This window comes from Lepus europaeus, chromosome 23 (genome assembly GCF_033115175.1).
Source record: "Lepus europaeus isolate LE1 chromosome 23, mLepTim1.pri, whole genome shotgun sequence".
Lineage (NCBI taxonomy): Eukaryota > Metazoa > Chordata > Mammalia > Lagomorpha > Leporidae > Lepus > Lepus europaeus.
The window spans coordinates 21,080,941-21,107,272 of NC_084849.1; the positions used below are offsets into that span (position 1 = coordinate 21,080,941).

The window sequence follows — 26,332 nt, forward strand, 5'->3', positions numbered from 1 at the left end:
GCTGCGGCCCGCCCTCCACCCGAGCCCCACGCACGGGCCAAACTTTCCCTTCTCCCTCTCCAATTTCATTTTTAAAGGCAAAGAGAGATCTCTCATCTGCTGGTTCACTCCCCAAATGCTAGCCACAACTGGGGCAGGCCAGGAGGAAACCAGGAGTTAGGAACTCCATCTGGGTCCCCACCTGAGAGAGAAGGACTCAAACCTAGGCACATTCACATGGCCTATGGGTGTCCCAAGTGACATCCCAACCACTGGGCTAAATGCCTGCCCTCTAAACTACACATTCTTTAGATTCTTCCAAATAAGACAGTGTAGAAGAAATCATTTGCAATTGATCACCATAACCCATTCCAATTCATGTTGTCACATGAACCGGAAGGAAAAGATAAATGAAAAGTACAAGGAAATGTACAAAAATGAGTTCAAACAAAGACACAAAGTGATTTATACCAGCTAACCATGTAAATCATAAAAGACCTACCTCCTGGACTGAACATGGCAAGACCACACGGCTAAAAAGACAAAAGGGAAAAGGGTATACGTTACATATTACATAGCTTTAAAACATGGCTTTCAAGACTAAAAAGAGCTTCCAAGTCCAATGATACCATAGACAGATCTTTTAAATCTGAAAAGATGAGCATGTCGTTCACGGAAGGGGTTTTTGCAATGCCTACAGCCCTCACGGCTGAGGATTTTTAAATCCGGGAAATCAAAGTACCATTCCTGGATCTCAAGGATCACTTGCAGTAGTGTCCTCACACCAGGACCCCAAAGATGCAGCTGCAGAGAGGCAAAGAAGCAAGCAAGAGCGCACTGAAAATTGCAGGGTACAGGTGTATTATTTGTAGGCTGTCTGGTCAGACTGCTCTCATGACATTTTTAGCATGGTTTCATTTCCCATCTTTATACTGTGCATTTTGTTTTTGACACTTCTTACAGAAAATTCATATCCTTTTTTAATCTTATTAATGAGTGAATGTTCCTAGAAACTGTTTCCCTTACTACCCAATTATTCCTCAAGTTTAATAAGATAAAAATAAGGGGTCCTTTAGGAATTAGTAAGAAAGAACTTCATCAAGGAAATTGAGCTTTATGACTTCTTCCAGAGCAGATTTAAGGTTGATACGAATTTGATCCTGTCCAGGACTGCTGGCTACTGGACCTATCAAATGAATGTCATGACAGTTCCATTTTACCTGTGACACAGTACTGAAGGTGAATCCACAGACAATACTACCATACACTCTTTTACAGAATACTGCCTTGTATCTCCAGATTTTAAACTATATGAAAACAGGAAAAAAACTCTTGTAGCCAATCTTAATTTAATGCAAAATTCCCAATAGTTTTACTATTTCAATTTCAGTTTCTCTTTAGCTACTCTTAAGATTTTTTTTTTCTGTTTCCAATAGTGACAACATTTTAACCTACACAGTTCTGGTTAATAGGTGTTCTTTAAAGAGACATAAGAGGACAATATAACCCAGACTAGTCTACGTAGTTTTCATTCCAGGTGTACTTTCCACTCAGCCATGTATGTCCGAACGTTCACATCACTATCTCCAACATGTACAAAACCTGTTTCCTATTGTTCCCTCCTGACTTCTGGGGGGTCCCTCATCACTGTCCTCTGATAATGGTGATCTAAAAACAACTGCACATTCTCCTCAAAGTCACAACGGCTACTTATTTCCATTCTAATCAAGAAGAAACTTGGCCTAAATCCTTCCATACCTACAAGTCCCAAACCAACCTAGCTTGTCTCCTCAGAGTACACACTAACTTGCTCACTGTCTCAGAAAACTGGGGAAATGGAAGCTAAAAAGACAGGGTTCGGGACCACTTTCCCAGAGGCTGGGATGCTAGGGTAAGAGATGTATAAATTCATCAGGTAGTAAGAAATCCTGGAGGATTGTTCCAAGGAGCGAGTGATGTAACCACCGCTCATCTGAAGTCACCTGTAGGTGGTCAAAAACACTGAGAAACAGGAGAAGGCAAAAGATGTGTGTTGGGGAACTGTAAGGGGCTATTAGCAGAGGTCACAGCCAGGACGACAGAGTGGAATGGAGGGGGAAGTGGTGAAGCTTTCCCTGAAGTTTCATAAAGCGAAATTCTTGTTGAGGATGACTACTCACTAGCAGAAGATGCCCCATTTTATTTAACAACACTTTCTTTTTCTTTTAAATTTATTCATTTGAAAGTCTGAGTTACACAGAGATAAAAGGAGAGGCAAAAAAAGAGAGAGAAGTCTTCCATCTGCTGGTTCACTCCCCAGGAGCTTCTTCTGGGTCTCCCACGTTGGTGCAGGGGCCCAAGGACTTGGGCCATCTTCTACTGCTTTCCCAGGCCACAGCAGAGAGCTGGATTGGAAGTGGGGCAGCCGGGACTTGAACAGGCGCCCATATGGGATGCGGGCACTGCAGGCAGTGGCTTCACGTGCTGGCCCCTAACAACACTTTCAGAGAAACTTCTTTCCAAAAGCTACAGTAACTGATTAAAACATTCTGAATGCGGATTCAAGTCACTTCAGGATTTACTCGACAGCAAGCAGGCAAAGGGACAGGTTTTGATTTTTCATTATTAACCCAAAAGCAGAATTTTAAACAATTTAAAAAAAACCTTATGAAAACCATTTCCGAAATGGGACTAAGAACTAATCCTTTAAAACGTCATCCACTGCTCAGGTATCACCTGGAAAAGTCACTTCTGACCTGAAACAGGAGGAACTTCACAGCACGGCAGGCCCCTGCGGAAGCGCGAAACCCCACCAGCATCGCCAAGCTGGAGCGCCACGCTCACAGCTCCTGAGGAAGAGGCCCGGGCCTTCCCACGGTCCAGGAGGAAACCACCCCGGGGAGCCGCATGCGCGTGAACGAGCTGCCAACTTCTCGAGAGAAATCATTACAGTCTGGGCACATCTCGACATCTGTCACTTCGGTGAGTGAACACAAATGTCTGCAGAGAGCATGATGTGGGTCATTCCTGGCGGGTGCTGCGCTCCCTGTGTTAGGCCGACGGACTCCCCGGACTGGCAGAGGGCTTTCCTGAACACCTGATTCACGTATTCGGAAGAAGGAAGTAGCTCTGATAAAACGAAAATCACTAAATCCATCTGGCCTAGATCAGTTCTGCAACCCCCTTGCTAGGAAACTTGGTTATGTCCACTTCCTTGTCCTGTTCCTCCATCTGCCTTAACCTCTGCCACCTAAGTGCATCAAACGCCAGAGCACTGAAAGCCACGTGCTTGAAACAATGTACAAACCTGGAAGCTTTCTCCACCCAGAGTGCAGTACTGAAACCAACTTCAGTAGCAACATTTCACTCTACAACAAAATGCAAAAAAAAAGAAAAAGAAAAAAAAAGCATCTTTTCTCAGGGTCCCTGTCACCGACCAAAGCTGCAACCCTTCCTCTACGGGCTGAAGCGTTTACTGAGCACCTGCTATGCGCCAGGAACTGCTCTAAAGGCTGGGCGACGTGAGTGCGCGCCGCAGGCAAGTCCGCGGACCTTCCACAGAGATTCCCCGAGAGGGCAACACCGGAGCAGAGACCTGCACGGCGAGGCGGTGGGCTGGGGTCGGAGGCCCCAGCGCAGGCCAGTGCAGGGCCTGGGACGGGAGGCACAGCAGGGAGCGGTAAGACAGACATCAGCTGGCCGCTGGAAACGCTTTCGCCTCGTTATCTGTGGTGCCACGGGGAGCTTTGGCAGAGTCTTACGCACAGAAGTGACAGGTGACTTTTTTTTTTCCTTAAAGGTTTCAGAGTTAGCACGAAAAATAACGTGCAGGAAAAGCAAATGCGGCAAGAAATGGGACAATTCTAAGAGCACGGGCCATCTTGGAAACCCCGAGCGGGCCGGCCACCGACAGCTCCCAGCTCTGCACACCTGGAGATCCCTCCATTCCACACACCACGTGCTAACTCGTCTCTCCCTCCGGCGGCAGGTGGGGCCCGCGGTGCCGCCCCGTCCGGGCCGGGCGCCGGGGACCTCCAGAGTCCCACCCCAGGGCCGCCTCCGCCCCGCAACCCCGTCTCCCGCCGAGGACGGGCAGGCTCCACCCCAGGGAACAAATCACAGTCAGACCCGCGCCGCGCCGCCTTCACCCTCGGACCGGGGCTCCGCGGCCCCCGGCGAGCTCAGGGTGGGCCCGGGCCCGGGCCGGGGAGGGGTCGGGGAAACGGCGGGTCCCGACGGGAACTCTCGACCGCGCCTTCCCGAGCCACGCGCTGCGGCCCAGCAGCCTGAGCCCGGGGCCAGAGGGCGCCCGCGTCGCCAGCGCAAGGCCTGGAGGACACGGGGGCGCGCGGAGGCAGGACCCCGGGTGGGCCGGGGGCGCGTGTCGGGGGGAGGGGACGAGCGCCGGGAGCGGCCGGCCCGGGTCTCGCCCCGCCTTAGGAATATCCCGTCACTCCTCAGCTAAAGAAACCTCCCACTCCTGCCCGCCCGGAGCCTCGCTCGCGACCACCGACCCACTCACAATTCCTTAATGAGCACCATCTTCCTGGAACCCCCTCACAGCTGCCGCCGCTACCGCCGCCGCCGCCGCTACCGCCTCTCACAGCGCCTGCGCGGCCCCGCCCCCTGGCCCTCGAGCCACCGCCGCGCCTGCGCCCCTGCACCCTTCCGCCGCGACCCGTCGCGTCAGCGCACCAGGGGGCCTGGCTCCGCCCAGTTCCGCGCCCCACCCCGGCCGCACGAGGCCTGCACTGCGGCTGCGCGGCCTGAGGGGCGGGCGCGCGCGACGTCTCCTGCGGTTGCGCGAACTCGGGGCGTGCACACCCTTCTGCTTCCTTGTGCTCCTCCCTCCAGCCTCGGTCCCTCGGGGCGTCTGTGCAGCCTACGCTTTCCGGTGAGTGTTCCAGTCAGTTCCCGGGAAGGCGTGCCCGACTTTCTCTCTCTCTGTCCTGAGAGGGCGCCCAGCCTTCCTGACCGACACGTCGCTTCCGAAGTCACATTAAAGGCTTCTGGGGGTGGGCCTGGGGGTTCCACGACCTCTGACCCCTGACACCCCCGGGGTCTGTCCGCTCAGGCTCGGCAAGGGCTTGTCCTGCCCGGATGGCCGCTCCCGTGGCCGTTCCAGAAGCTTCCGGAGTGCCTGGCGCCCCCCCCCCACCTGCCCAGGGCCAGCAGCTGGGCCACACAGCCTCGGCACCCGGACCGAGACCCCCTTGGGGAGAAAGAGGGCCGGGACGAGGGGCCTCAGGCTGGGTACGGGCCGAGGGGCCCCTCGCTGTGTGCCAGGCGCGGTTCCAGACCGTGCGGTACGGCCGGAAACGAAGTGGACCGAGTGCTGTCCTCTGGAGGTGGAGCGAACGCCCCTGGACAGAGCCCCCCGGGTGTCGCTGGTGGTGGTGCCCGGGGAAGGCAGGCCCGCGGGGGCCAGGTGCGGCCAGCACGACACGGGGCCTCACGAGAGCTGTGTGCCTGGATGGCAGAAAATGTCTGCACTACACTTCCATTCTTGCGCCAACTTTTTTTTTAAGTATTCTCATAACCTAGATCGCTGGGTGTTAGTGAGCATTTCTATCTTGAGAACCATGGAAGCTATGGCAAGACTACTAAAAATAAAAACGGAAACACGTGTGAAGCTGTGGTACCTCTGACACTGGACTATGTAGAGTTACAGCCGCTTCTAAAGTCACGGGGGGCAGGTGTTGGGCACAGAGGACGTCCCCCGTGGCACACCTGTGTAGGAGTCCTGGTTCAAGTTATGGCTCCTCCACTTTTTTTTTTTTTTTTAAGATTATTTATTTGAAAGGCAGAGTTAGCTTCCATCCACTGGTTCACTCCCAGATAGTCCCTGGGGCCGGGCCAGGCTGAAGCCAGGAACCTGGACTTGCAGCCTGGTCTCCCACCTGCCACTTTTGCCATGTGGGGCTGCCTTTGCAGGCACCTTAGCAGGGAACGGGATCAGAAGTGGATCAGCGGGGATTCCAGCCTCCGGCCCAAGTGCGGTGCTAACCTGCTGAGCCACAGCGCTGGCCCCTTCGTGCTCATGTGCACCCTGGGGGTCCTTAGGTGATGGCTCTGGCTCTTGGTTCCCTGCTACCCAGGTGGGAGACTCAGTTGACGTTCTGGGCTCTTGCCTAAGGCTGGCTATTATGGGCATTAGGGGGACTGAACTAGCAAATGGAAGGTTGGTTGATCTTTTTCTGTGTTTCAAATAAAATGAAAATTATGAACGTAATGGAAGTGACCTAATTGCCAAAATGCTAGAAACTGCCCTGTAAGTCATTGCGTTTTTGCTGTACGTGAGTTTTTAAAAAAATTTTTTTTAATTTATTTGACAGGTAGAGTTATAGACAGAGAGAGACAGAAAGAAAGGTCTTCCTTTTTGCCGTTGGTTCACCCCCAAAATGGCTGCTACGGCGCCGGCCCGATCCAAAGCCAGGAGCCAGGTACTTCCTCCTGGTCTCCCATGCAGGTGCAGGGCCCAAGCACTTGGGCCATCCTCCACTGCACTCCCGGGCCACAGCAGAGAGCTGGCCTGGAAGAGGAGCAACCGGGACAGAATCTGGCGCCCATGTGGGATGCCGACGCCGCAGGCGGTGGATTAACCAAGAGCCATGGCGCTGGCCCCGCTGTATGTGGGTTTATGTGGGGATTCACGGAAGTTACCTGCTCTTTGGGGGTGCTTAGAAGCTGACAATCACTTGTATTGATTGGGCACTTCTTTTTTAAGATTATTTTATTTGAAAGGAAGAGACAGATTTTCCATCTGCTGGTTAGCTCCCCAAATGCCTGCAACAGCCAGGGCTGGGCCAGGTCCAAACCAGGAGCCCAGAAACCCACCTGGGTCTCCCACGTGGGTGGCATCTGCTGTCTCCCAGGTATGTTAGTTGGGGGCTGAGTCAGAAGCATGGAGTAGGGGATTAAGCCACTGTTAGGGACCTGTGTCCCTGTGTCCCACATCAGAGTGCCAGTTTACCTGTTTGTGCTAAACATTGAAGTGATAGAGATGTTAGTGGAGATTGTAGTGTGGGGTTCTTGTCTTCGCGCAGTAGAGAATTCGGGGGGGAGTCAGAGCAAAAGTAGCGAGGTTTATTGGGCATAGGGCATCCATCAGAACGGAATGGACAGAGAGAGTGCGCAGTCACTCAGACTGGGGAAAGCGAGGTTATGTGGTTGAATGGAGAGAATGCACCTGGCAGGCCAGGCTGGCTCAGCAGAAAGTGGAGAGCTGAGCTGGTGGTCTTTGTTCAGACTGGGGTTAAGGGGCTGAGCCGCCTTCTTCCCGCAGTTCCCCCTTCTCCAGGACGGAGGGTTTGCCGAGTGTAGACTGGGCCCGTTCCTCCCCAGGCTTTCCCACTCAGTGCCATCAGACTGAGTAGCCCACCTGGCGCAGGGCAGGGGCGTGCCCCTAGGTGCCTGCCTTCCGGGAGGGCGGTGGAGGTTTTATTGCTCCGTGTTATCAGGCCAGGTAACTCATTTGGGGCTGAGGAGAGAGGAGTGTTCTGGGGGGCTTCCCTTGGGGTAAGGGCTGGGACCACCTGGAAAGTTGCAAGGTCTGGGCAGGACAGTTGAGCCATGTAGACAGTTCTCAGAGAAAGGATGTGATTATGGTCAAAATCCAGAAGGTATTTAGAGACCGTAGGGTGGGAGTACCACACTCCTGTGTCAGAGGATGTCATTTAGATGGAGCAGACTAATTGCCACGTGTATGTAAGTAGTCATGTTGCATCTCTTCTCGAACGTTGTGGATCACTTTGTGATTTACATGCTTTAGCAGTAGGAGAAATCACAGCATTGCAGAGTTTCTCTGACTAGTGAAGGCGTCCCAGAAGTGTTCGCGCAGCTTCTGCTCGTAGTTAATACTCAAGTGTCCAGACGACGAAAAGAGTGCTGGGGGGCGGGGGGGGGGGGGGCGTTGTAGCGCAGCAGGTTAACCCACTGCCTGACGCTGGCATCCTACGTGAGTGCCATTTCGGGTCCTGGCTACTCCACCTGGATCCAGCTTCCTGCTAGTGTGCCTGGGAAAGCAACAGAAGATGGCCCAAGCACTTGGGGCCCTGCACACATGTGGGAGACCAGGATGAAGCTCCTCACTTCAGTCTGGGCCGTCCTGGTCTTTGTGACATTTGTGAACCAGCAGATGGAAGATCTCCCTCTCTGTCTCTCCCTCTCTTTCTCTGTAACTCTGGCTTTCAGATAAGAATCTTTTTTAAAAAAAAAAAAGACCATTCTACTTTACCACTAAGTCTGTGCTATGAATATACTTAAAGGATAAAAACAACAGAATGAGAGAAGGATGAGAACTATCCAGTAGGAAAGACATGAGACACCCATAGTGAAAAGGCCATGAAAAAGGGGGCTGGTGTTTTGGTGAAGCGGGTAGAGCCGCCACCTGCAACACCGGCATCCTTTGTGGGCGCCAGTTCCTGTCCCGGTTGCTCCACTTCCGATCAAGCTCTGTGCTGGGAAAAGCAGTGGAAGATGGCCTGAATGACGGCTCCAGCCACATTGGTGGGAGACCCAGAAGAAGCTCCTGTCTCTGGGCTGGCCCCACGCCGACCGTTGCAGCCATTGGGGAATGAACCAGTGGATGTAAGATCTGTCTGTCCCTCCCTCTCTGTAACTGTGACTTTCAAATAAATAAATCATTTAAGAAAAAAAAAATGACTAATGTCTTAACACCTCCATTGTGGAAAGCTGTATTACAACTAAAGAAGCTGAATTCTGATGGTTTTTTTGCAAATATGCCTATGAAGTAGAGTATAACTCAGTAGAAATTGTCTCTAGATAAGAAAGAGTGCAAACCACTTTTTTAAAACGAATGGCTGCCTTGTCCTTACTTTCATTCTCAACAAAGGTCGCCTTTGCACATGAGATTGGATTAAAGTAACTCATTTTTCCAGGAGTTTTTCATTTTTAAGATTTACTTATTTGTAAGACAGAGTTAGAGATCTTCTGTCCACTGGTTCCCTCCCCAGATGGCCACAACAGCCAGGGCTGGGCCAGGCTGAAACCAGGAACCTGGAACTGTATCCGGGTTTCCTACATGGGTCCAGGGGCCCAAGTAGTTGAGTTGTCTTCTGCTTTCCCAGGTGTATTAGCAGAGAGCTGGATCAGAAGTGGAACAGTCTGGACTCAAATCCACGTCCTTATGAGATGCTGTCGTCAAAGCTGGTGGGTTAACTGCTGAGCCACAGTGTTAGCCGTGAGTTAAACTAATTCTCCCAGCCTCATGTAACCAGCAGTCTCGTGACTTCACGTAGTTCTAGAGTGAAGAGATGATGATAGTGAAGAATGAGCTAGCCTTTACTGAGGCAGGTCAAGATTTCGGAACACAATCAGTGTGTGAAACGCTTTATGTGGTGGACAGAGCACAGCTGTGGTCAAACAAAGACATTTGCACAGTCCTTTAAATATTAGGATTGAACTTCTTTCCCTAAAGTAGATACTTTTAACCTGAGAGCCAAGAGCCTGCTGATGGGGCCCCAGGGTCTTTGTGAATCACTGAAATTATATGGGTAGTTTCACACCTGAACATTTTTCTGTGGGAGGAGTCAGTATTTCATTTGCCCTGCTTAACTGGCCTTTTGCCATCCCCCCCCCCCTTTTTTTTTAATTTGACAGATAGAGTTAGACAGTGAGAGAGAAAGACAGAGAGAAAGGTCTTCCTTCCATTGGTTCACCCCCCAAATGACCACCATGGCCGGAGCTATGCCAGTCCAAAGCCAGGAGACAGGTGCTTCCTCCTGGTCTCCCACGTGGGTGCAGGCACCCAGGCACTGGGGCCATCCTCCACTGCCCTCCTGGGCCACAGCAGAGAGCTGGACTGGAAGAGAAGCAGCCAGGACTAGAACCCGGTGCCCATATGGAATGCCGGCGCTGCAAGTGGAGGATTAGCCAAGCGAGCCACGGAGCCAGCCCATGCCATCCCATTTTTTAAAAATCTCCTCTCTATTCCAGAATGATGTTGAGAATAGTTCTACAAAAATAAAAATAATCCCAAAAAAACGTCCAGGCACAGGTCGTAATTACTTTACCACTGTGTGGGAGACAGGGTTGGGCTTTGGGATAGACGGACTTGGGCTTGAATCCTGAACACCTGGGCCTGAACACTTGCTGGCTGTGTTCCCTGAATAAAGCAGTCTCTCAGAGACTCAATTTATGCTTCTAAAAAGGGTGACTACAAATGTCCACAGGACAGATCAGTAAAAGTCACCAAGCTGGGGTCAGTGCTGTGGCACAGTGGGTTAAGCAGCTGCCTGGGGTGCCGGCATCCCACACAGGCAGATCACCAGACCGTACATGTAATCTGTGTGTGGGGGTCTATTGCTGCACTGCGTCCTGTTGGCATTGGTCACTGTGTCTGTCATTGTGCTAAAATACCGCAGTTCCTCCAGTTTCTACATTTTGAAAATTGTTTTGGCATGTCTAAATTTTTTGCATTTCTCAAAATCATTTACAATAAATTTACTAATTTGTATAGAAAAGAAGCCTTATGGGAATTTCATTCAGTCTGTAGAACTGTTGGGAAAACTGACATGTTAATATTGAATCTTCATGGACAGTAAATTTTGTCATTTAGGTCTTTAATAGTTCAAAAAGTTTTATTAATTTGAAAGGCAGAGTTACAGAGAGAGAGAGGTCTTCCATCAGCTGGTTCACTTCTCAAATGGCCACAGTGGCCAGAGCTGCACCGATCTGAAGCCAGGAGCCAGGAGCTTCTTCTGGATCTCCTACGTGGGTGCAGGCCCCAAGGACCTGGGCCATCTTCTGCTTCTTTCTCAGGCCATAGCAGAGAGCTGGATGGGAAATGAAGCAGCCAGGACTTGAACCAGTGCCCATATGGGATGCCGACACTACAGATAGTGGCTTTACCCGCTATGCCACAGTGACAGCCCCTTCCACCATATTTTGTAGCTTATAGGTGCAGGCTTTATGAATATTTGGTGGTATTCATCCTATTTTGGATGCTGTTTAAAAAATTCTATTTTTTCAAATTTTCAAATATTTATAATATGTCAAGATGTACTTGATTATTGAATATTCACCTTGCTGGATCACTTATTAGTTACAGCACTGTGTAATTAATAGGATTTTGCACATAAACTATAACATTGACTTTGACTAAAGACAGTTTTATATCTTCACTCTCAATATTTTTTATTTTTCTTGCTTTAGTAGCAGGCATTTGACGTAGCAGTTAAGATGCTGCCTGGGATGCGTGCGTCCCATATCCAGCTGCCTCTGCTGAAGTCCCATCTCTGTTTCTGATTCCAGTTTCCTGCTTATCCACACCCGTGGTCACCCACATGGGACACCCAGACTGAGTTCCAGGCTCCGGGTGACTGGGGAGTGAACAAGTGGATGGAAGATTGCGTGTGTGTGTGTGTGTGTGTGTTTCTGCCTTTCAGATGAATAAGTGAACATTTTTAAAAAGAGCTCCAATGTGATAGAAGTGCTGAAATCAGTCTTTCTAGAGTTTATTTTATTGATCTTTTTAAAGAACCATTTTCTGGTTTCTTTGATTTTCTCTATTTGTACCCTAGCTAATTGATTTTTTACATTTTATTATTTCTGCCTAATTACTTTTGGTTTAATTTGCTCTGTTCTCAGCTTTAAGTTCAAAGCTGTATAGTAAATCTGGAATTTCTTGCTTTTACACCTTGCTTCCTTTATCTCTAAGCTCTACTTTAGCTACATTCTAAATTTTCTATTTTTATTTTCATTCAATTCAAAATGCTTTCTAAATTTCTTTTAATTTCTTCTTAATCTTTAGATTATTTAGAAGTGTATTTTTTATTACCAAATATTTGCATATTCTCCACATTTCTGCTTTAATTTCCAATTTAATTCAATTATAGTTCAAGAGTATACTGTGATGATTTTAATCCTTCCAGATTTACTGAACGCTGTGTTACGGTCTAGTTTGATGCTTCTGCCTCTCGTGTGTTGTCAGCAGATGCAGGCACACTCAGGACATGCGTGTTGTCTTGATGAATTGTCCCGTTACTGTGATGAGATGCCTGCCTGCATCCTCCATGATATTGCTTGTTCTTCAGCCTGTCTTGCCTGATACCAGCTTTAATATGATTTGTGCTTCCATAGTATCTTCTCCCTGCTTTTAACCCTTCTGTTGTCACATTGACAGTATCTTGTAAGAGGCTGTGTTGTTGGGTCTTAGTTTTTGTCTTTGTTTTTTGTGATTCATTTGAGAAGCAGGGAGAGGCAGGGAGTTCCCCTCTGCTAGTTCAGTCGCCAGAAGCTTGCAGTGTCCAGGAGTGAGCCAGGCCGAAGCTCACAGCTCAGTCCAGGTCCTCCCACATGGGTGCAGCGCCTCAACTACTTGAGCTATCATTTGCTGCCTTCGCTGGGTCTGCATTGAGAGGAAACTGCAATTGGAAGTCAGAGCCAGGAGTCCAGTGCAGGCATTCTGATAAGGAACATGAGCATCGTAATTACTGTCTGAATCATTAGGCAAAAGCCTACCCTGGATCTTGCTTTTTAATAAAGTGCAAATTTTAAAATTTATTTATTTATTTGAAAGGCAGAATTATAGAGAGGCAGACGCAGAGAGAGAGGTGTCTTCCATCTGCTGGTTCATTCCCCAGAGAGCTTCAACAGCCAGGGCTGGGCCAGACTGCAGCCAGGAGCTTTATCCGGGTCTCCCACGTGGGTGAAGGGAAGCACTTGGGCCATCTTCTGTTGCTTTCCTAGGCACGTTAGCAGGGATCAGAAGTAGAGCGGCCAGGACTCAATAGGTGCCCATAGGGGGTGCCTGTGCTGCCCGCTATGCCACGTGGCTGGCCTCAGTGTAATCTTTTTTTACATTATTAACTGAAGAAAAATAAGTTCCCTTTAGAGCTTTTTTTTTTTTTTTTTAAGATTAGTAAACAAAATAAGTTAGAAGGTGCCAAATCATGATTGTAAGGTAGATGTCTAATGATTTCTCATAGAAATGCTCACAGAATTGCCCTTTTTTGAAAATGAGTGAGCCCCTGGGGCCGGCGCTGTGGCACAGTGGGCTTAAAACCCTGGCCTGAAGGACCAGCATCCCATGTGGGCGTCAGTTCTAGTCCTGGCTGCTCCTCTTCCGATCCAGCTCTCCGCTGTGGCCTGAGATAGCAGAGGAAGATGGCCCAAGTGCTTGGGGCCCTTCACCTGTCTGGGAGACCTGGAAAAAGCTCCTGGCTCCTGGCTTTGGATCGACACAGCTCCAGCCGTTGCGGCCATCTGGGGAGTGAACCAGCGGATGGAAGACTTCTCTCTGTCTCTACCTCTCTCTCTAACTCTGTCTTTCAAATAAATAAAATAAATCTTCAAAAAGAAAAAAGAAAATGAGTGAGCCAGGCGCACTGTGTGGAGAAAGTCTCCCAGGTGTGTTACTGCTGAAGTGCTGATAGGCTTTGTCAAAACACTGGCAACAGAGCAAGCGTCACTGTTCTTTGGCCCTCAGAAAAGTCAGCAAGCAAAATGCCTTGAGCATGCCAAAAGCTCCTCTCAGTGACGTTTGGTTTTGACTGGACCACGTCCACCTTTTGGTAGCCATTGCTTTGATTGTGCTTGTCTTCAGAGTCGTACTGAGAAAGCTACATCTCATGTCCTGTTAATGATTGAAGAAATGCTTCAGGCTCTTGATCCCGCTTGCTTAAAATTTCCATGAAAGCTCTGATCTTCAAGTGATGTGAGTGCAAAGGTTTTGGTAGCCATCACTTAGGAAGTTTGCTTCACTTTGATTTCCAGGCAGAATTTTGTAAGCTGACCCAGACGAGATGTATGGTGTTGGCTGTTTCTGCTCTGCATTGTCCTCTTCAGTTAGGGCCAGGAGGAAGGTTAATCAGTTTCCTGATAAACTGGTGTGGATTGTCTGCTGTTGCAGGCTTCATCTTCAACATCATCTTGACTCTTTTTAACCTGAGTCATTGTTTTGCACTGATTTCTTTGGGGCCATTGTCCTCTGCTTTCTCCAGGTGCATGAGCAGGGAGCTGGATTGGAAGTCTCCAGCCAGGACCCGAACTGTAGCTCATGGGGAATGCCATTTTGGCCAGCAATAGCTTAACCTGCTGCACCATCCACCGGCCCTCAGTTTAGGAAGTTAAAATCGTGACACTGAGAGATTTATAAATAGTGCTGATTTTTAATTTCAGTTGGTAAACTGGTGACTTTTCAATTAATTGGCTTAAAATAAAGACCTCTGTAAGATATATTATTTTCATCCAGCTAGGGTTTTCTTAAGGCATTTTTTGGAATCAATACATAATGATTTATTAAATATGTTTTTCAGTGTTTTGTTATTCCTCCAAGCATTGAAAGCCCATCAATAGATCACCCAGATGTATTAAATGATTAAACTAGTTGACTAGTTGTCCTTGATAATTTTATTTTAATCCCGAAGAAACTATTATTTAAGGAATACACACTGCATGCATTTCATCAACACAATGTTAGGAATACAGAGATTCTTCCCGCCACTCCTCCTCTCCCATGCCCAGTCCCATTCTCCACTAAGACCAACTCTATACTAAGAGTTCAACAATTTGCAAACGCATACAAAAAAAAAAAAAAAAAAACCTGTTTCTCAACAGTTGAGATAAGGGTTGTTCAAAGTCATTGCATCTCAAAGTTCATGTCACTTTTTTTTTTTAGAAACTGAAATAACTTTAAAGAATCAGCCAAGTAGGCCGGCACCGCAGCTCAATAGGCTAATCCTCCGCCTGCAGCTCTGGCACACCGGGTTCTATCCCGGTTGCTCCTCTTCCAGGCCAGCTCTCTGCTGTGGCCCAGGAGTGCAGTGGAGGATGGCCTAAGTGCTTGGGCCCTGCACCTGCATGGGAGACCAGGAGAAGCACCTGGCTCCTGGCTTTGAATCAGCGCGGTGCGCCGGCCGCGGCGGCCATTGAGGGGTGAACCAACGGAAACGGAAGAACTTTCTCTCTCTCTCTCTCTCTCTCTCTCTCTCTCTCGCTGTCCACTCTGCCTGTCAAAAAAAAAAAAAAAAAGCCAAGAATAATACAACTTCTGTGAGCACTTAGACATAACTATAACTTATGACACATAAGAATATCCTCCACTTAATACATTAAAATGAAATCTTTGAGAACAAGTTTTACTGTTAACTTTATTATTTTATTTTATTTTATTTATTTGAAAGAGTTAGAGGGAGAGAGAGAGAGGTCCTCCATCCGATGGCTCACTCCCCAACTGGCTTCAACGGCTGGAGCTGCGCCGATCTGAAGCCAGGAGCCTCCTCCAGGTCTCCCATACGAGTGCAGGGCCCAAGGACTGGGACCATCCTCCACTGCCCTCCCAGGCCATAGCAGAGAGCCAGATCAGAGGTGGAGCAGCCGGGACCTGAACCGGTGCCTACATGGGACACCAGCGCTTTAGGCCAGAGCATTAACCCGCTGCACCACAGTGCCGGCCCCTACTGTTAACTTTCATAATACAACTTTTTGAGGGCAGAAGTCCTGCATGGGAAGTTAGTGCACAGTGACTCCTGTTGTTAATTTAACAATTAACACTCTTATGTATGATGCCAGTGATCACCCAAGGCTCTTGACATGAGCTAAGACATTTATTTTTGAACAGATAATACAATCACATTTCATAACTTGAAATGTACAGAAATTCTTCTATTTCTGTCCTGACACCTCCAGAAACGAATGTTACCAGTACCTTTGTGTCCATATGGAGATGTGGTATATATAAGCAAATACAGTTACTTATTTTTTTCTCCCCTTCCCACCCTTTTTTAAAACAAAACATTAGTTTTTTTTGGTTTGTTTGTTTGTTTGTTTGTTTTAAGATTTATTTATTTGAAAGAGTTACACAGGGAGAGGAGAGGCAGAGAGAGAGAGAGGTCTTCCATCTGATGGTTCACTCCCAAATTGTCCACAACGGCTGGAGCTGTGCCCATCCAGAGCCAGGAGCTTCTTCCGGGGTCTCCCACATAGGTGCAGGGGCCCAAGGACTTGGGCCATCTTCTACTGCTTTCCCAGGCCACAACAGAGAGCTGGATGGGAAGTGGAGCAGCATCCTGAACCAGCGCCCATATGGGATGCCGGCGCTTCAGGCCAGGGCATTAACTCATTGTGCCACAACGCTGGCCCCCAAAACATCAGTTTTAGTGTATAGAACATTCCGCATCTTGCTGTTGTTCCTTCCTTTATCTCAGAGAATGTTTGAGACAGTTCAAAGGAATGGAGCTGCTGCGTGGATTTGCGGTTATGAGTTGGGCGTAGGAGTTGCTGGGGGGAGTGTCCAGAGGAGAGAGAACTGGAGAATGCGAGGAGGACTGGCCAGCCAGGCATGCTGAAGGACTAATGCGCGCCCAGGGGAGGCCTCGTCCGGAAGGCTGAAAACCCAAGCCCGCGGCTGCTGCAGGGAGGTTGCGGAAGGGAGCAGCGGGTCTAGAGCGACTTCCTGGTGGCAAGCCTGGGGCTGCAGGCAGTAGTTGGGCTGGGTAATCTTGCAGGAAGAGCTGGACTCAGAACCCAGGAGACACTGCACAGCATACAGCCGTCCATGGACCTTTGTGCTCATCGCTGTGTGCATCCTGAACGCTTTGTTGAGCAATGGCCGTACTTTGTTTCTGCCCTATAAACCCTGTGTGATTTCTTCCTGGCCAGATCTAACTCAGAGCTGCCATCTAGGCCAGCAGATTCAGGAAAACAGAGTCCTGGGCTCGGCCATGTCGGTAAAGCTCGGCTGAGCCCGTGGAACGTTCGCTATGGCTGTGTGCCAAAAGCTGCCTCAGTTTTCAGAAGTTTTTTGGCACGTGATTTGTGCAGTCCTCATCACCATCCATCTCGAGAACCCTTTCCTCCTCCTCCTCCTGAAACTGCGCGTTAGTGATCGCCCCACACCCCACGTCAGTGCCGCTCTACTGTGTTGATCCTGACGACTCTAGGAACTCCATACAGGGCGAGTTCGCCTGTCTGTAACTGGCTTGTTTCACTTGACATCATGTCCATGTTGTACCCTGTCACAGGAAATCATTTCTTTTGTATTATGCAAGGGTAATTTAAAAGTTCATGGAAAAAGATTGAAAAGTCATGTTTGTTTTGGTGCAAAAAATTATGAGATCCATGCAAGGAGTTTTTCCATAATACTCATTTTCCATGGACCATTTTTTTTTTTTTTTTGACAGAGTGGACAGTGAGAGAGAGACAGAGAGAAAGGTCTTCCTTTGCCGTTGGTTCACCCTCCAATGGCCGCCACGGCCGGCGCGCTGTGGCCGGCGCACCGCGCTGATCCGATGGCAGGAGCCAGGTGCTTATCCTGGTCTCCCTTGGGGTACAGGGCCCAAGTACTTGGGCCATCCTCCACTGTACTCCCTGGCCACAGCAGAGAGCTGGCCTGGAAGAGGGGCAACCGGGACAGAATCTGGTGCCCCGACTGGGACTAGAACTCGGTGTGCCAGCGCCGCTAGGCGGAGGATTAGCTTATTGAGCCGCGGCGCCGGCATGGACTATTTTTTTAAGACCCCCTCGCCTGATTCTGTCTCCCCGTGGGTGGCAAGATCCCAAACAGGCCGTCTGCTGCTGCTTTTTCCAGGCCATTAGCAGGGAGCTGAATTGGAAGTAGAGCAACTGGGACACAAATTTGCCCCCATATGGGGTGCCAACATCTTAGGCAGTGGCTTTACCTGCTTTGCCACAGTACTGGCCCTGCAATGTCTTGTTACTAGTTTCCAAGGGTGTTTGGGGTATGGGGGGGTTCCTTCACATTCCATATGAATATTAGGATGAGCTTCTGGTAAGAGTTGCATTACATGTGTTGATTTGTTTGGGCTGCTTCAGTTTCTATGGGTGTGGGGGTGTGTTTTATTGTATGCATGCACTGCACTCTGACTTGTCATCTATGAGCAGCCGCTTGGGTTGATCTAATAGTTGCTGTTACCAGAGTCCTACAATAAGCAGCCTTTCACATGTGTATCCTTGTGGGGCCGGTATCCCGTATGGGCAACAGTTTGAGCCCTGGCTGCTCCACTTCAATTCAGCTCTCTGCTATGGCCTGGGAAAGCAGAAGATAGCCCAAGTCCTTGGGCACCTGCACCTGTACCTGTGTGGGAGACCCTGAAGAAGCTCCTGGCTTTGGCTTGGCTCAGCTCAGCTCTGGCCGTGGCCATCTGGGGAGTGAACCAGCGAATGGAAGACATCTCTCTCTCTCCCTCTCCCCTTCTCCCCCTCTCCCCCATCCCCCTCCCTCCCTCTCCCTCTCCCCCTCCCCCTCTCTTATTCCCTCCCTCCCTCCCTCCCTCCCTCCCTCTCTCCCTCCCTCCCTCCCTCTCCCTCCCTTTCAAATACATAAATAAATTTTTAAAAAACCAGAACATGTGTATTTTTGTAACTATAAGAGAATTTCCTCACAGTAGAGTTGTTCAGTTAAAGGATGTGCACATTTATAATTTTTAATGATATCGCCTAATTGTCTCCTGTAAAAACTACCAATTTGCACTTCCACTAGAACTCCCGTTTCCTCAAACTCTACTATCATGTTTTCAAACGTTTTCCTAAAACCCTTTCTATTGTGTAATATAATACAGATACCCCCGAGTTACATAAAGCAAATTAGTTACTGTAGCAAGAACAGCAGTTGTTTGGTCTACCTCCCCAAGAAACAGGTGAGTGCCAGTTTTCTCCAAAACCCCAAGTACCCTCTTCCCTGGAAGTCTGCCTTCTTGACTTCTGAGGGAATCGCTTCCTGGCCTCTCTTCATAGTTTGGGCCTCCGTGGTGCGCATCTCGCTGGCTCTCTAGTGTACCTTGTGTCTTGCAGTCTGCAAATGGTCCCGTCCCTCTTCTCCACCCCATGCAACTTGTTGAGGGAATCGGGTTGTTGGACCTAGATGCTTTCCCACGGTCTGGGTCCGGCTGCTGCTGCATCCGTAGGCTGGGTCAGGCTCAGGTGTGGCACTTTTGGCAAACTTGTCTCAAAACAAGGTGGCTGTGTGTTTCTCCTCCAGGATGTACCTCCTTTGTCCCTGTTGGTGATCACAGCCAAATCGATGGATGCATTCATCTGTTGGGAGCTGCAGACAGTGACCTCTTTAAATCAGTGCTGGATTCGTTGGCTGCAGTCCTTCTAGAGGGAGAAACTAGCCGTCTAGGGGTGCAGTTTGTGCAGGGAAGCCAGCATACACCATTGATTTTCGTCACTTTCTTCTCAAGTTTGCAAAATGAGTTTCCTGCCATCCTCAGGTGATCAGTTACTATTCTTTAGTGTAGATTTAGGGGAGTTTGAAGCACTAGCATATACTTCCTCTACTATTCTAATTGTTGCACCATCCTGTCCTCAGTCCGAGAGCTCTTCACGTGGTCTCCAAGACCTTTGATGTCTTCCTGGCATTTGCTGAGAGCTACCTCGCCGTGACAGGACCCAGCAGGAAAAGGCTGGTCACAAACAGTTCCTGCTGCTCCACACTGGAATCTGCTGCTCTGCCAAGAAAACTGGTTTTCCCTTAATAGCAGATGGAGCTGGAAGAACAGTGTTTTGCTGGGTGTGTTATGGCTTCTGAGTTTGGCATCATTTGGGAGCCTTTTGTTTTTTTTAAAGATTTTATTTATTTATTTGAGAGGGAGAGACAGAAAGAAAGGTCTTCCATCACTGGTTCACTCCCCAAATGGCTGCAGTGGCCAAAGCTGGGCATATCCGGAACCAGAAATCAGGAGCTTCTTATGGGTCTCCCACATGGGTGCAGGGACCCAAGCACTTGGACCATCTTCCACTGATTTCCCGGGCCGTAAGCAGAGCACTGGATTGGAAGAGGAGCAGCCAGGACACAAACTAGCGCCCATACGGGATGCTGGAGGAGACTTAACCTACTGTGCCACAGCGTTGGCTCCCATAGCTTTTTTCTTTTTTTTTTTTTTTTAATCACATGCTGTCTGATTTTATTTATACAACAGTTTTCTTTCCCTTAGGTTTGTTTGTTTATTTGAAGGGCAGGGTGACAGAGGCAGAAACACAGATCTTGTATCTGCTGGCTCACTCTCCAAATGGCTGCAACAGCTGGTGTTTGGCTAAGCAAAAACTAGGAGGCAGAAACTCCATCTAGGTCTTCTAAGTGGGAGACCGGAGCCCAAGTACCTGGGCCATCTTCCACTTCTTTCCCAGGCACATTAACAGGAAGCTGGGTCAGGAACAGAGCAGCCAGGACTCGATCATACACTGATAGGGGATGCCAATGGCACAAGCAGCAGCTTAGCCCACTGCACCACGACGCTGGTTCCCCATGAGTATCTTATTCATTCAAACCCAGATCTGTGTAGTTTTTACTAGTCTCTCATCTCTCTCTCCAGTACTCACTGAGAATCCTGGTTCCCACTGAGGTTCTCACTGCCTTGTGGTTTCTTCGGCCCCAATGTGTTTAGTTCTCTTTAACAAAATTCTACAAATTTGGGATTTTGTTATATTTTTAGGGATGTCAGAATTTTTGTTACCAAGTTCTTTCAATGAAGTGTATGTTTTTGACATGTACTGACTTAAAACTCATAGAATTTTAAAAGCTTCAAGAGGGATAGGATGCAGCATTCTGGCCTCAGAATCAGCCCTTAAGGCATTCGGATCTGGCTGAAAAGCCCTTGAGAGCATTTCAGGCATGGAAAGCCAAGACACTGTGGCCAAAAATGACCTAAATGAAAGATCTCTGTGCGATCCCAGCGGAAAGAATGGGCCATCAAAGAAGGAGGTACCTTTCTCTGAAGGGAGGAGAGAACTTCTACTTTGATATGGCCTTGTCTAAATAAGGTCGGAGTTGGCGAACTCAAGAGGCTTCCATAGCCTTGGAAGCTCATGACAGGAGCCTTGGCTGATTACTGACGTCATAAATAAGAGTGTCAGGCCAGCGCCGTAGTTCACTTGGTTAATCCTCTGCCTGCAGCGCCAGCATCCCATATGGGCGCCGGGTTCTAGTCCCAGTTACTCCTCTTCCAGTCCAGCTCTCTGCTGTGGCCCAGGAAGGCAGTGGAGGATGACCCAAGTGCCCGGGCCCCTGCACCCGCATGGGAGACCAGGAGGAAGCACCTGGCTCCTGGCTTCAGATCGGCACAGCGCTGGCCGTAGCGGCCATTTGGGGAGTGAACCAACGGAAGGAAGACCTTTCTCTCTGTCTCTCTCTCTCTCTCACTGTCTATAACTCTGTCAAATAAATTAAAATAAATAAATAAGAGTGTCAGTTATTAAATCAGGACAGGAGTCACTGTGCACTTGCTCCTCATGTAGGACCTCTGTCCTTTATGTGTTGTACTGTGAGAATTAACGGTAAAACTAGTCTTCAAACAGTACTTTATACTTTGTGTGTCTGTGTGGGTGCAAACTGTTGAAATCTTTATTCAGTATAGGGTTGATCTTCTGTTTATAAAGATAATTAAAGATGAATCTTAATGAAGAATGGGATGGGAGAGGAAGTAGGAGATGGGATGGTTTGTGGGTGGGAGGGTGGTTATGGGGGGAAGAACCACTATAATTCAAAAGTTGTACTTTGGAAATTTATATTTATTAAATAAAAGTTTTCTATTAAAAAAAAGAAGAGGGATAGGATGGGTCAGCGTTGTGGCATAGTGGGTAAAGCCTGCCTATGACGCTGGCTTCCTATATGGGCATCAGTTCATGTCCCAGATGTTCCATTTCTGATCCAGCTCCCTGTTGATGGCCTAGGAAAAGCAGTGGAACATGACTCAAGTGTTTACACCACCCCTGCATGTCATGTGAGAGACCAGATGAAACTCCTGGCTTCAGCCTGGCCCAGTACTGGCTGTTGTGGTCATCTGGGGAGTGAACTGGTGGATGGAAGCTCTCTCCAGCCCCCCCCCCCAGCACTGATTCTTAAAATAAATGAACCTTAAAAAGCCCAGGAAATACCTGCTTGACATCCCCCCTTACCCCAACACCCCCAGAAGAGGGGAACCACATAGTGCCATTTATACATTCACTTGCTTTTTCTTTTCTTCACTTGGGAATCATTTATTGAGCCCCTTATGTATGCTAGGTCAGGATGAGACTTACATATGTAGACATCCACACACACAAAATGCAGATCATTCAGTATTTTATGGAAGTATTTTTTGAAGGAAATTTTTGTTGAAATGGGTCCTGGGTTTTCTTGTGATATTTTAGGGCAGAATGTGGCCTGAGAGGATAACCAGCAGTAGCATAGCATCCAGGTAGTGTTTTACAGAGGAACAAGTTACACATAAACTGTTGGCTAAGGAGATTGGGGGGCTTTTTCCCCCACAGAACTATCTGGGTTGAAAACCTCCCTAGTCCTGTGACTTTGGGCTGATCCTGGTTCTGTGATGATCTGGGGCCATTTCCACTGCTGGGCTCAGGAACCGAATACTCTTTGTTGAATGTGAGCATCTTTTATGGGCTACTTAATGGTCACATACATGCATACATACACTCTCCCCACTGGGCTGCTTCTGTTAGTGCCAGCATGTTAAGATGGGAAAAATATTGGCTTTGGAGCCAGGAAAGCTGACTGAAACATTTATGGTAAGAGAGCGCTATTTCTAATACAGTAACAATACATACTTTAAAGTATGTATTTCACGTGGGCTAAATGGAAGGTGGTTTTGTTTTGTTTTTTAAGATTTACTTATTTATTTGAAAGTCAGAGTTACACTAGAGGAGAGGCAGAGGAAGAGGTCTTCCATCTGCTGGTTCACTCCCCAATTGGCTGAAACGGCTGGAGCTGGGCTGATCCGAAGCCAGGAGGCAGGAGCTTCTTTTGGGTCTCCCACGTGGGTGCAGGGGCCCAAGGAGTTGGGCCATCTTCTGCTTTCCCAGGCCAAGGCAGAGAGCTGGATGGGAAGTGGAGCAGCTGGGTCTTGAACAAGTGCCCATATGGGATGTCGTTTCTTCAGGCCAGGGTACTAACCCACAGTGCCAGCCCCTAAATGGAAGTTTTTTTAAGCATGTGCTATAGTAGGCACTGTACAAAAACTGGTTTCCTACTCATTGTTTTGGGTTCTGTGTCTGAAAAGATCTTGGTCATTGTGATCTTTGTCAAGTTTCCCACTGACGTGGGTACCATCTGATCTACATCAGTCCGACCTTTACTCCCATGAATGAACTGTTGCAGTTCATGTATTTTGCAGTAGTCTAGGTGACTATTTGCACTTTTCTCCCCTTTACATTTAAGAAGTCCTTAAAAATTTCTGATATTTTGTGTTTTAAAATTTTTATTCATTCTGTTTGAAAGGCAGAGAGAGAAAGAGAGATCTCCCAACTGCTGGTTGACTTCCCAGTGCCCACAGAAGCCCAGGGTGGGGGCCAGACTGAAGCGCAATCCTGCTCTCCCATGTGGGCGACAGGAACCCAGCTGCTCAAGCCATCATCACTGTCTCCCAGGGCGCACAGTAGCAGGAATCAGGCGGGGAGCTGGGACTCCAGGCACTCCCATATGTGATGCTGGTGTCCCAGTAGCATCCTAACCACATTGCCAATACCTGCCCCAACACAAGCACTTTAAAAACAGGAAGAGGTGAAGGACTAATACAGTAAACTGTGCAGCCAGCTAAGAAAACGTGGCGGCTGCGGCTGATGCTTCACACATCTCCGGGCTCCTGTTTCATCCACCTCCTTCCAAGGTTCACCACCCTGAGTTACTATGGATTAAGCTGTTATTTCAGAAATAAGCTTCTAGCCGGCGCTGTGGCTTAACAGGCTAATCCTCTGCCTTGTCGTGCCGGCACACCGGGTTCTAGTCCCGGTTGGGGCGCCGGATTCTATCCCGGTTGCCCCTCTTCCAGGCCAGCTCTCTGCTATGGCCCGGGAAGGCAGTGGAGGATGGCCCGGGTCCTTGGGCCCTGCACCAGCATGGGAGACCAGGAGAAGCACCTGGCTCCTGGCTTCGGATCAGTGAGATGCGCCGGCCGCAGCAGCCATTGGAGGGTGAACCAACGGCAAAAAGGAAGACCTGTCTCTCTCTCTCTCACTGTCCACTCTGCCTGTCAAAAAAATAAATAAATAAAAAATAAATTATAAAAAAAAAGAAATAAGCTTCTCCTTGCTGGGGTCATACAGGTATTTGATATTCTATACATTTTTAAGTTTCACATTTTTTTTTGACAGGCAGAGTTAGAGAAAGAAAGGTCTTCCTTCCGTTGGTTCACCCCACAAATGGCTGCTATGGCCGGCACACTGCGCCGATCCGAAGCCAGAAGCCAGGTGCTTCCTCCTGGTCTCCCATGCGGGTGCAGGGCGCAAGCTTGGGCCATCCTGCACTGCCTTCCTGGGCCACAGCAGAGAGCTGGACTGGAAGAGGAGCAACCGGGATAGAATCCGGCGCCCCAACTGGGACTAGAACCTGGAGAGCCAGCGGAGGATTAGCATAGTGAGCCGCTGCGCTGGCCAAGTTTCACATTTTACCTTTGGGTCTCATTTAGTCTGCCTGGGTGTGGTTTTGTGTGAGATGTAGGGATCTAGTGTGTGTGTGTGTTTTCCCCTACATGGATAGCAAGCAGTTTCCGCATCATTTATTGGGCACTGTCCTTCAACATCTATGCTAACTCTGATTAGATCAAACTTTTTTCCTCTGGGGGCTGACGTGGTTTAATGGGTAAAGCTGCTACCTGTGATACCCACATCTCCCTTATGGGCGCTGATTTGAGTCCCAGCTCCTCCACTTCCAATCCAGCTGTCTGCTAATGGCCTGGGAAGAGCAGTGGAAGATATTTGGATCCCTGCCGTTCACGGGTGAGACCTAGAAGAAGCTCCTGGCTTTGGCCTGGCCATCATGGCCACCTGGGAAGTGAACCAGCAGATGGAATCTCTCTCTCCCTCTATGTTTGTCTGTTTCTCTCCCTCTCTGTGTGTTTCAAATAAATAGAGATCTTTTTAAAAAGTTTTTTTCCTTTGTGTATGTGTGACATTCTTAGGAATTCTACTTGAAATTGAAAATTGGCAGTAAATTCTGAGAATTTTGATATGAAAATGTCTTTATGTTCTCATTCTTTAAAAAATATTTTATCATTGAGATTTGGTTTTTCTAAGGCCTGTATAAGATACCATTGCTCTGCCTCCTGGTTCTCATTGAATTTGTCTTTCTGGGGCTGGCGCTGTGGCGTAGCAGGTAAAGCCACCACCTGTAGTGCCGGCATTTTAAAAAAAAAGTCTTTCTAATTTTCGGGACTTTTGAGGCCATACATGTTTTCAGTTTTTAAAGGAAGATTTTTTTTTTTTAAAGATTTATTTACTTGAAAGTCATACTTACAGAGAAAAAGAGAGAGGTCTTCTATCCAATGGTTCACTCCCCAATTGGCCGAAACTGCCGGAGCTGTGCCAATCCGAAACCAGGAGCTTCTTCTTAGTCTCCCACTTGGGTGCAGGGCCCAAGGACTTGGGGCATCTTCCACTGCCTTCCCAGGCCATAGCAGAGAGCTGGATGGGAAGTGGAGCAGGTGGGTCTTGAGCCGGCACCCATATGGGATGCTGGCACTGCAGGCCAGGGCGTTAACCTGCTGCGCCACATCGCCGACCCCGAAAGGAAGATCTTTATTGAAGTGTAATATGTATAAAGAAGGGCGCAAACATCATTAGTATATACTTGGCACATTTTTAATAATAAAACACTAATGTAACTGTAGGCAGCTGGCTAGAACACTGTCAGGATCCCACCGGTGCCCGTTTGGTCCCTGCCTGTGTTTACCATCTACATTCCACTTTATGCTGGTGGAAGACTCATTCGTCTTTGTGCTGAGCTCTTACGTAGATAGAGCGGCACGTGAGCTGGCTTCTGTGCCTGGCTCCCTTTCCTCAACACCGAGAGACTCCCCCTCAGCAGCGTCTTGTGGCTGCTGAGCGTCGTTGGTTATCGCCACTGTTTGTCCCTTGTCCTTTAAGAGCATTTGACGGCCGGCACTCTGGCTCAACAGGCTAATCCTCCGCCTTGTGGCGCCGGCACACCGGGTTCTAGTCCCGGTCGGGGCGCCGGATTCTATCCCGGTTGCCCCTCTTCCAGGCCAGCTCTCTGCTGTGGCCCGGGAGTGCAGTGGAGGATGGCCCAAGTGCTTGGGCCCTGCACCCGCATGGGAGACCAGGAGAAGCACCTGGCTCCTGGCTTCGGATCAGCGCGGTGCACTGGCCGCAGTGGCCATTGGAGGGTGAACCAACGGCAAAAGGAAGACCTTTCTCTCTGTCTCTCTGTCTCTCTCTGTCTCACTGTCCACTCTGCCTGTCCAAAAAAAAAAAAAAGAGTATTTGACTTGCTTCCGGTTCTCGACTGGTAGAGGTAGTGCCGTTTGTCTTTCAGTGACGTTTTTACTCATCTCCATTGTGTGTACACCTAGATGTGAAACTGCTGCCAGTAAGAAACTGCCAAGTCGTTTTCAAAAGTGATCGTGCCTTTTGATGATGCTCCCACTGGAAATTTATG

The 26,332-nt window shown here is 48.8% G+C and overlaps 1 protein-coding gene and 1 long non-coding RNA gene across 2 annotated transcripts in view; one reads left to right on the plus strand and one right to left on the minus strand.

The window, feature by feature from the left end:
- The window catches only part of PITPNB (phosphatidylinositol transfer protein beta), a 62,807-nt gene extending 58,235 nt beyond the window's left edge, over positions 1 to 4,572 (minus strand). The window contains exons 1-2 of the mRNA XM_062182493.1: positions 4,481 to 4,572; positions 482 to 512 (exon numbers count right to left, since the gene is read on the minus strand). Coding sequence (XP_062038477.1) covers positions 482 to 512; positions 4,481 to 4,500 — 51 coding nt within the window. The 5' untranslated portion in view covers positions 4,501 to 4,572. The remainder of the gene's footprint in view (positions 1 to 481; positions 513 to 4,480) is intronic.
- A 188-nt stretch (positions 4,573 to 4,760) lies between these two features.
- The window catches only part of LOC133752004 (uncharacterized), a 58,801-nt gene continuing 37,229 nt past the window's right edge, over positions 4,761 to 26,332 (plus strand). Inside the window, exons 1-2 of the long non-coding RNA XR_009864880.1 lie at positions 4,761 to 4,852; positions 9,048 to 9,129. This is a non-coding gene — a long non-coding RNA (uncharacterized LOC133752004). The remainder of the gene's footprint in view (positions 4,853 to 9,047; positions 9,130 to 26,332) is intronic.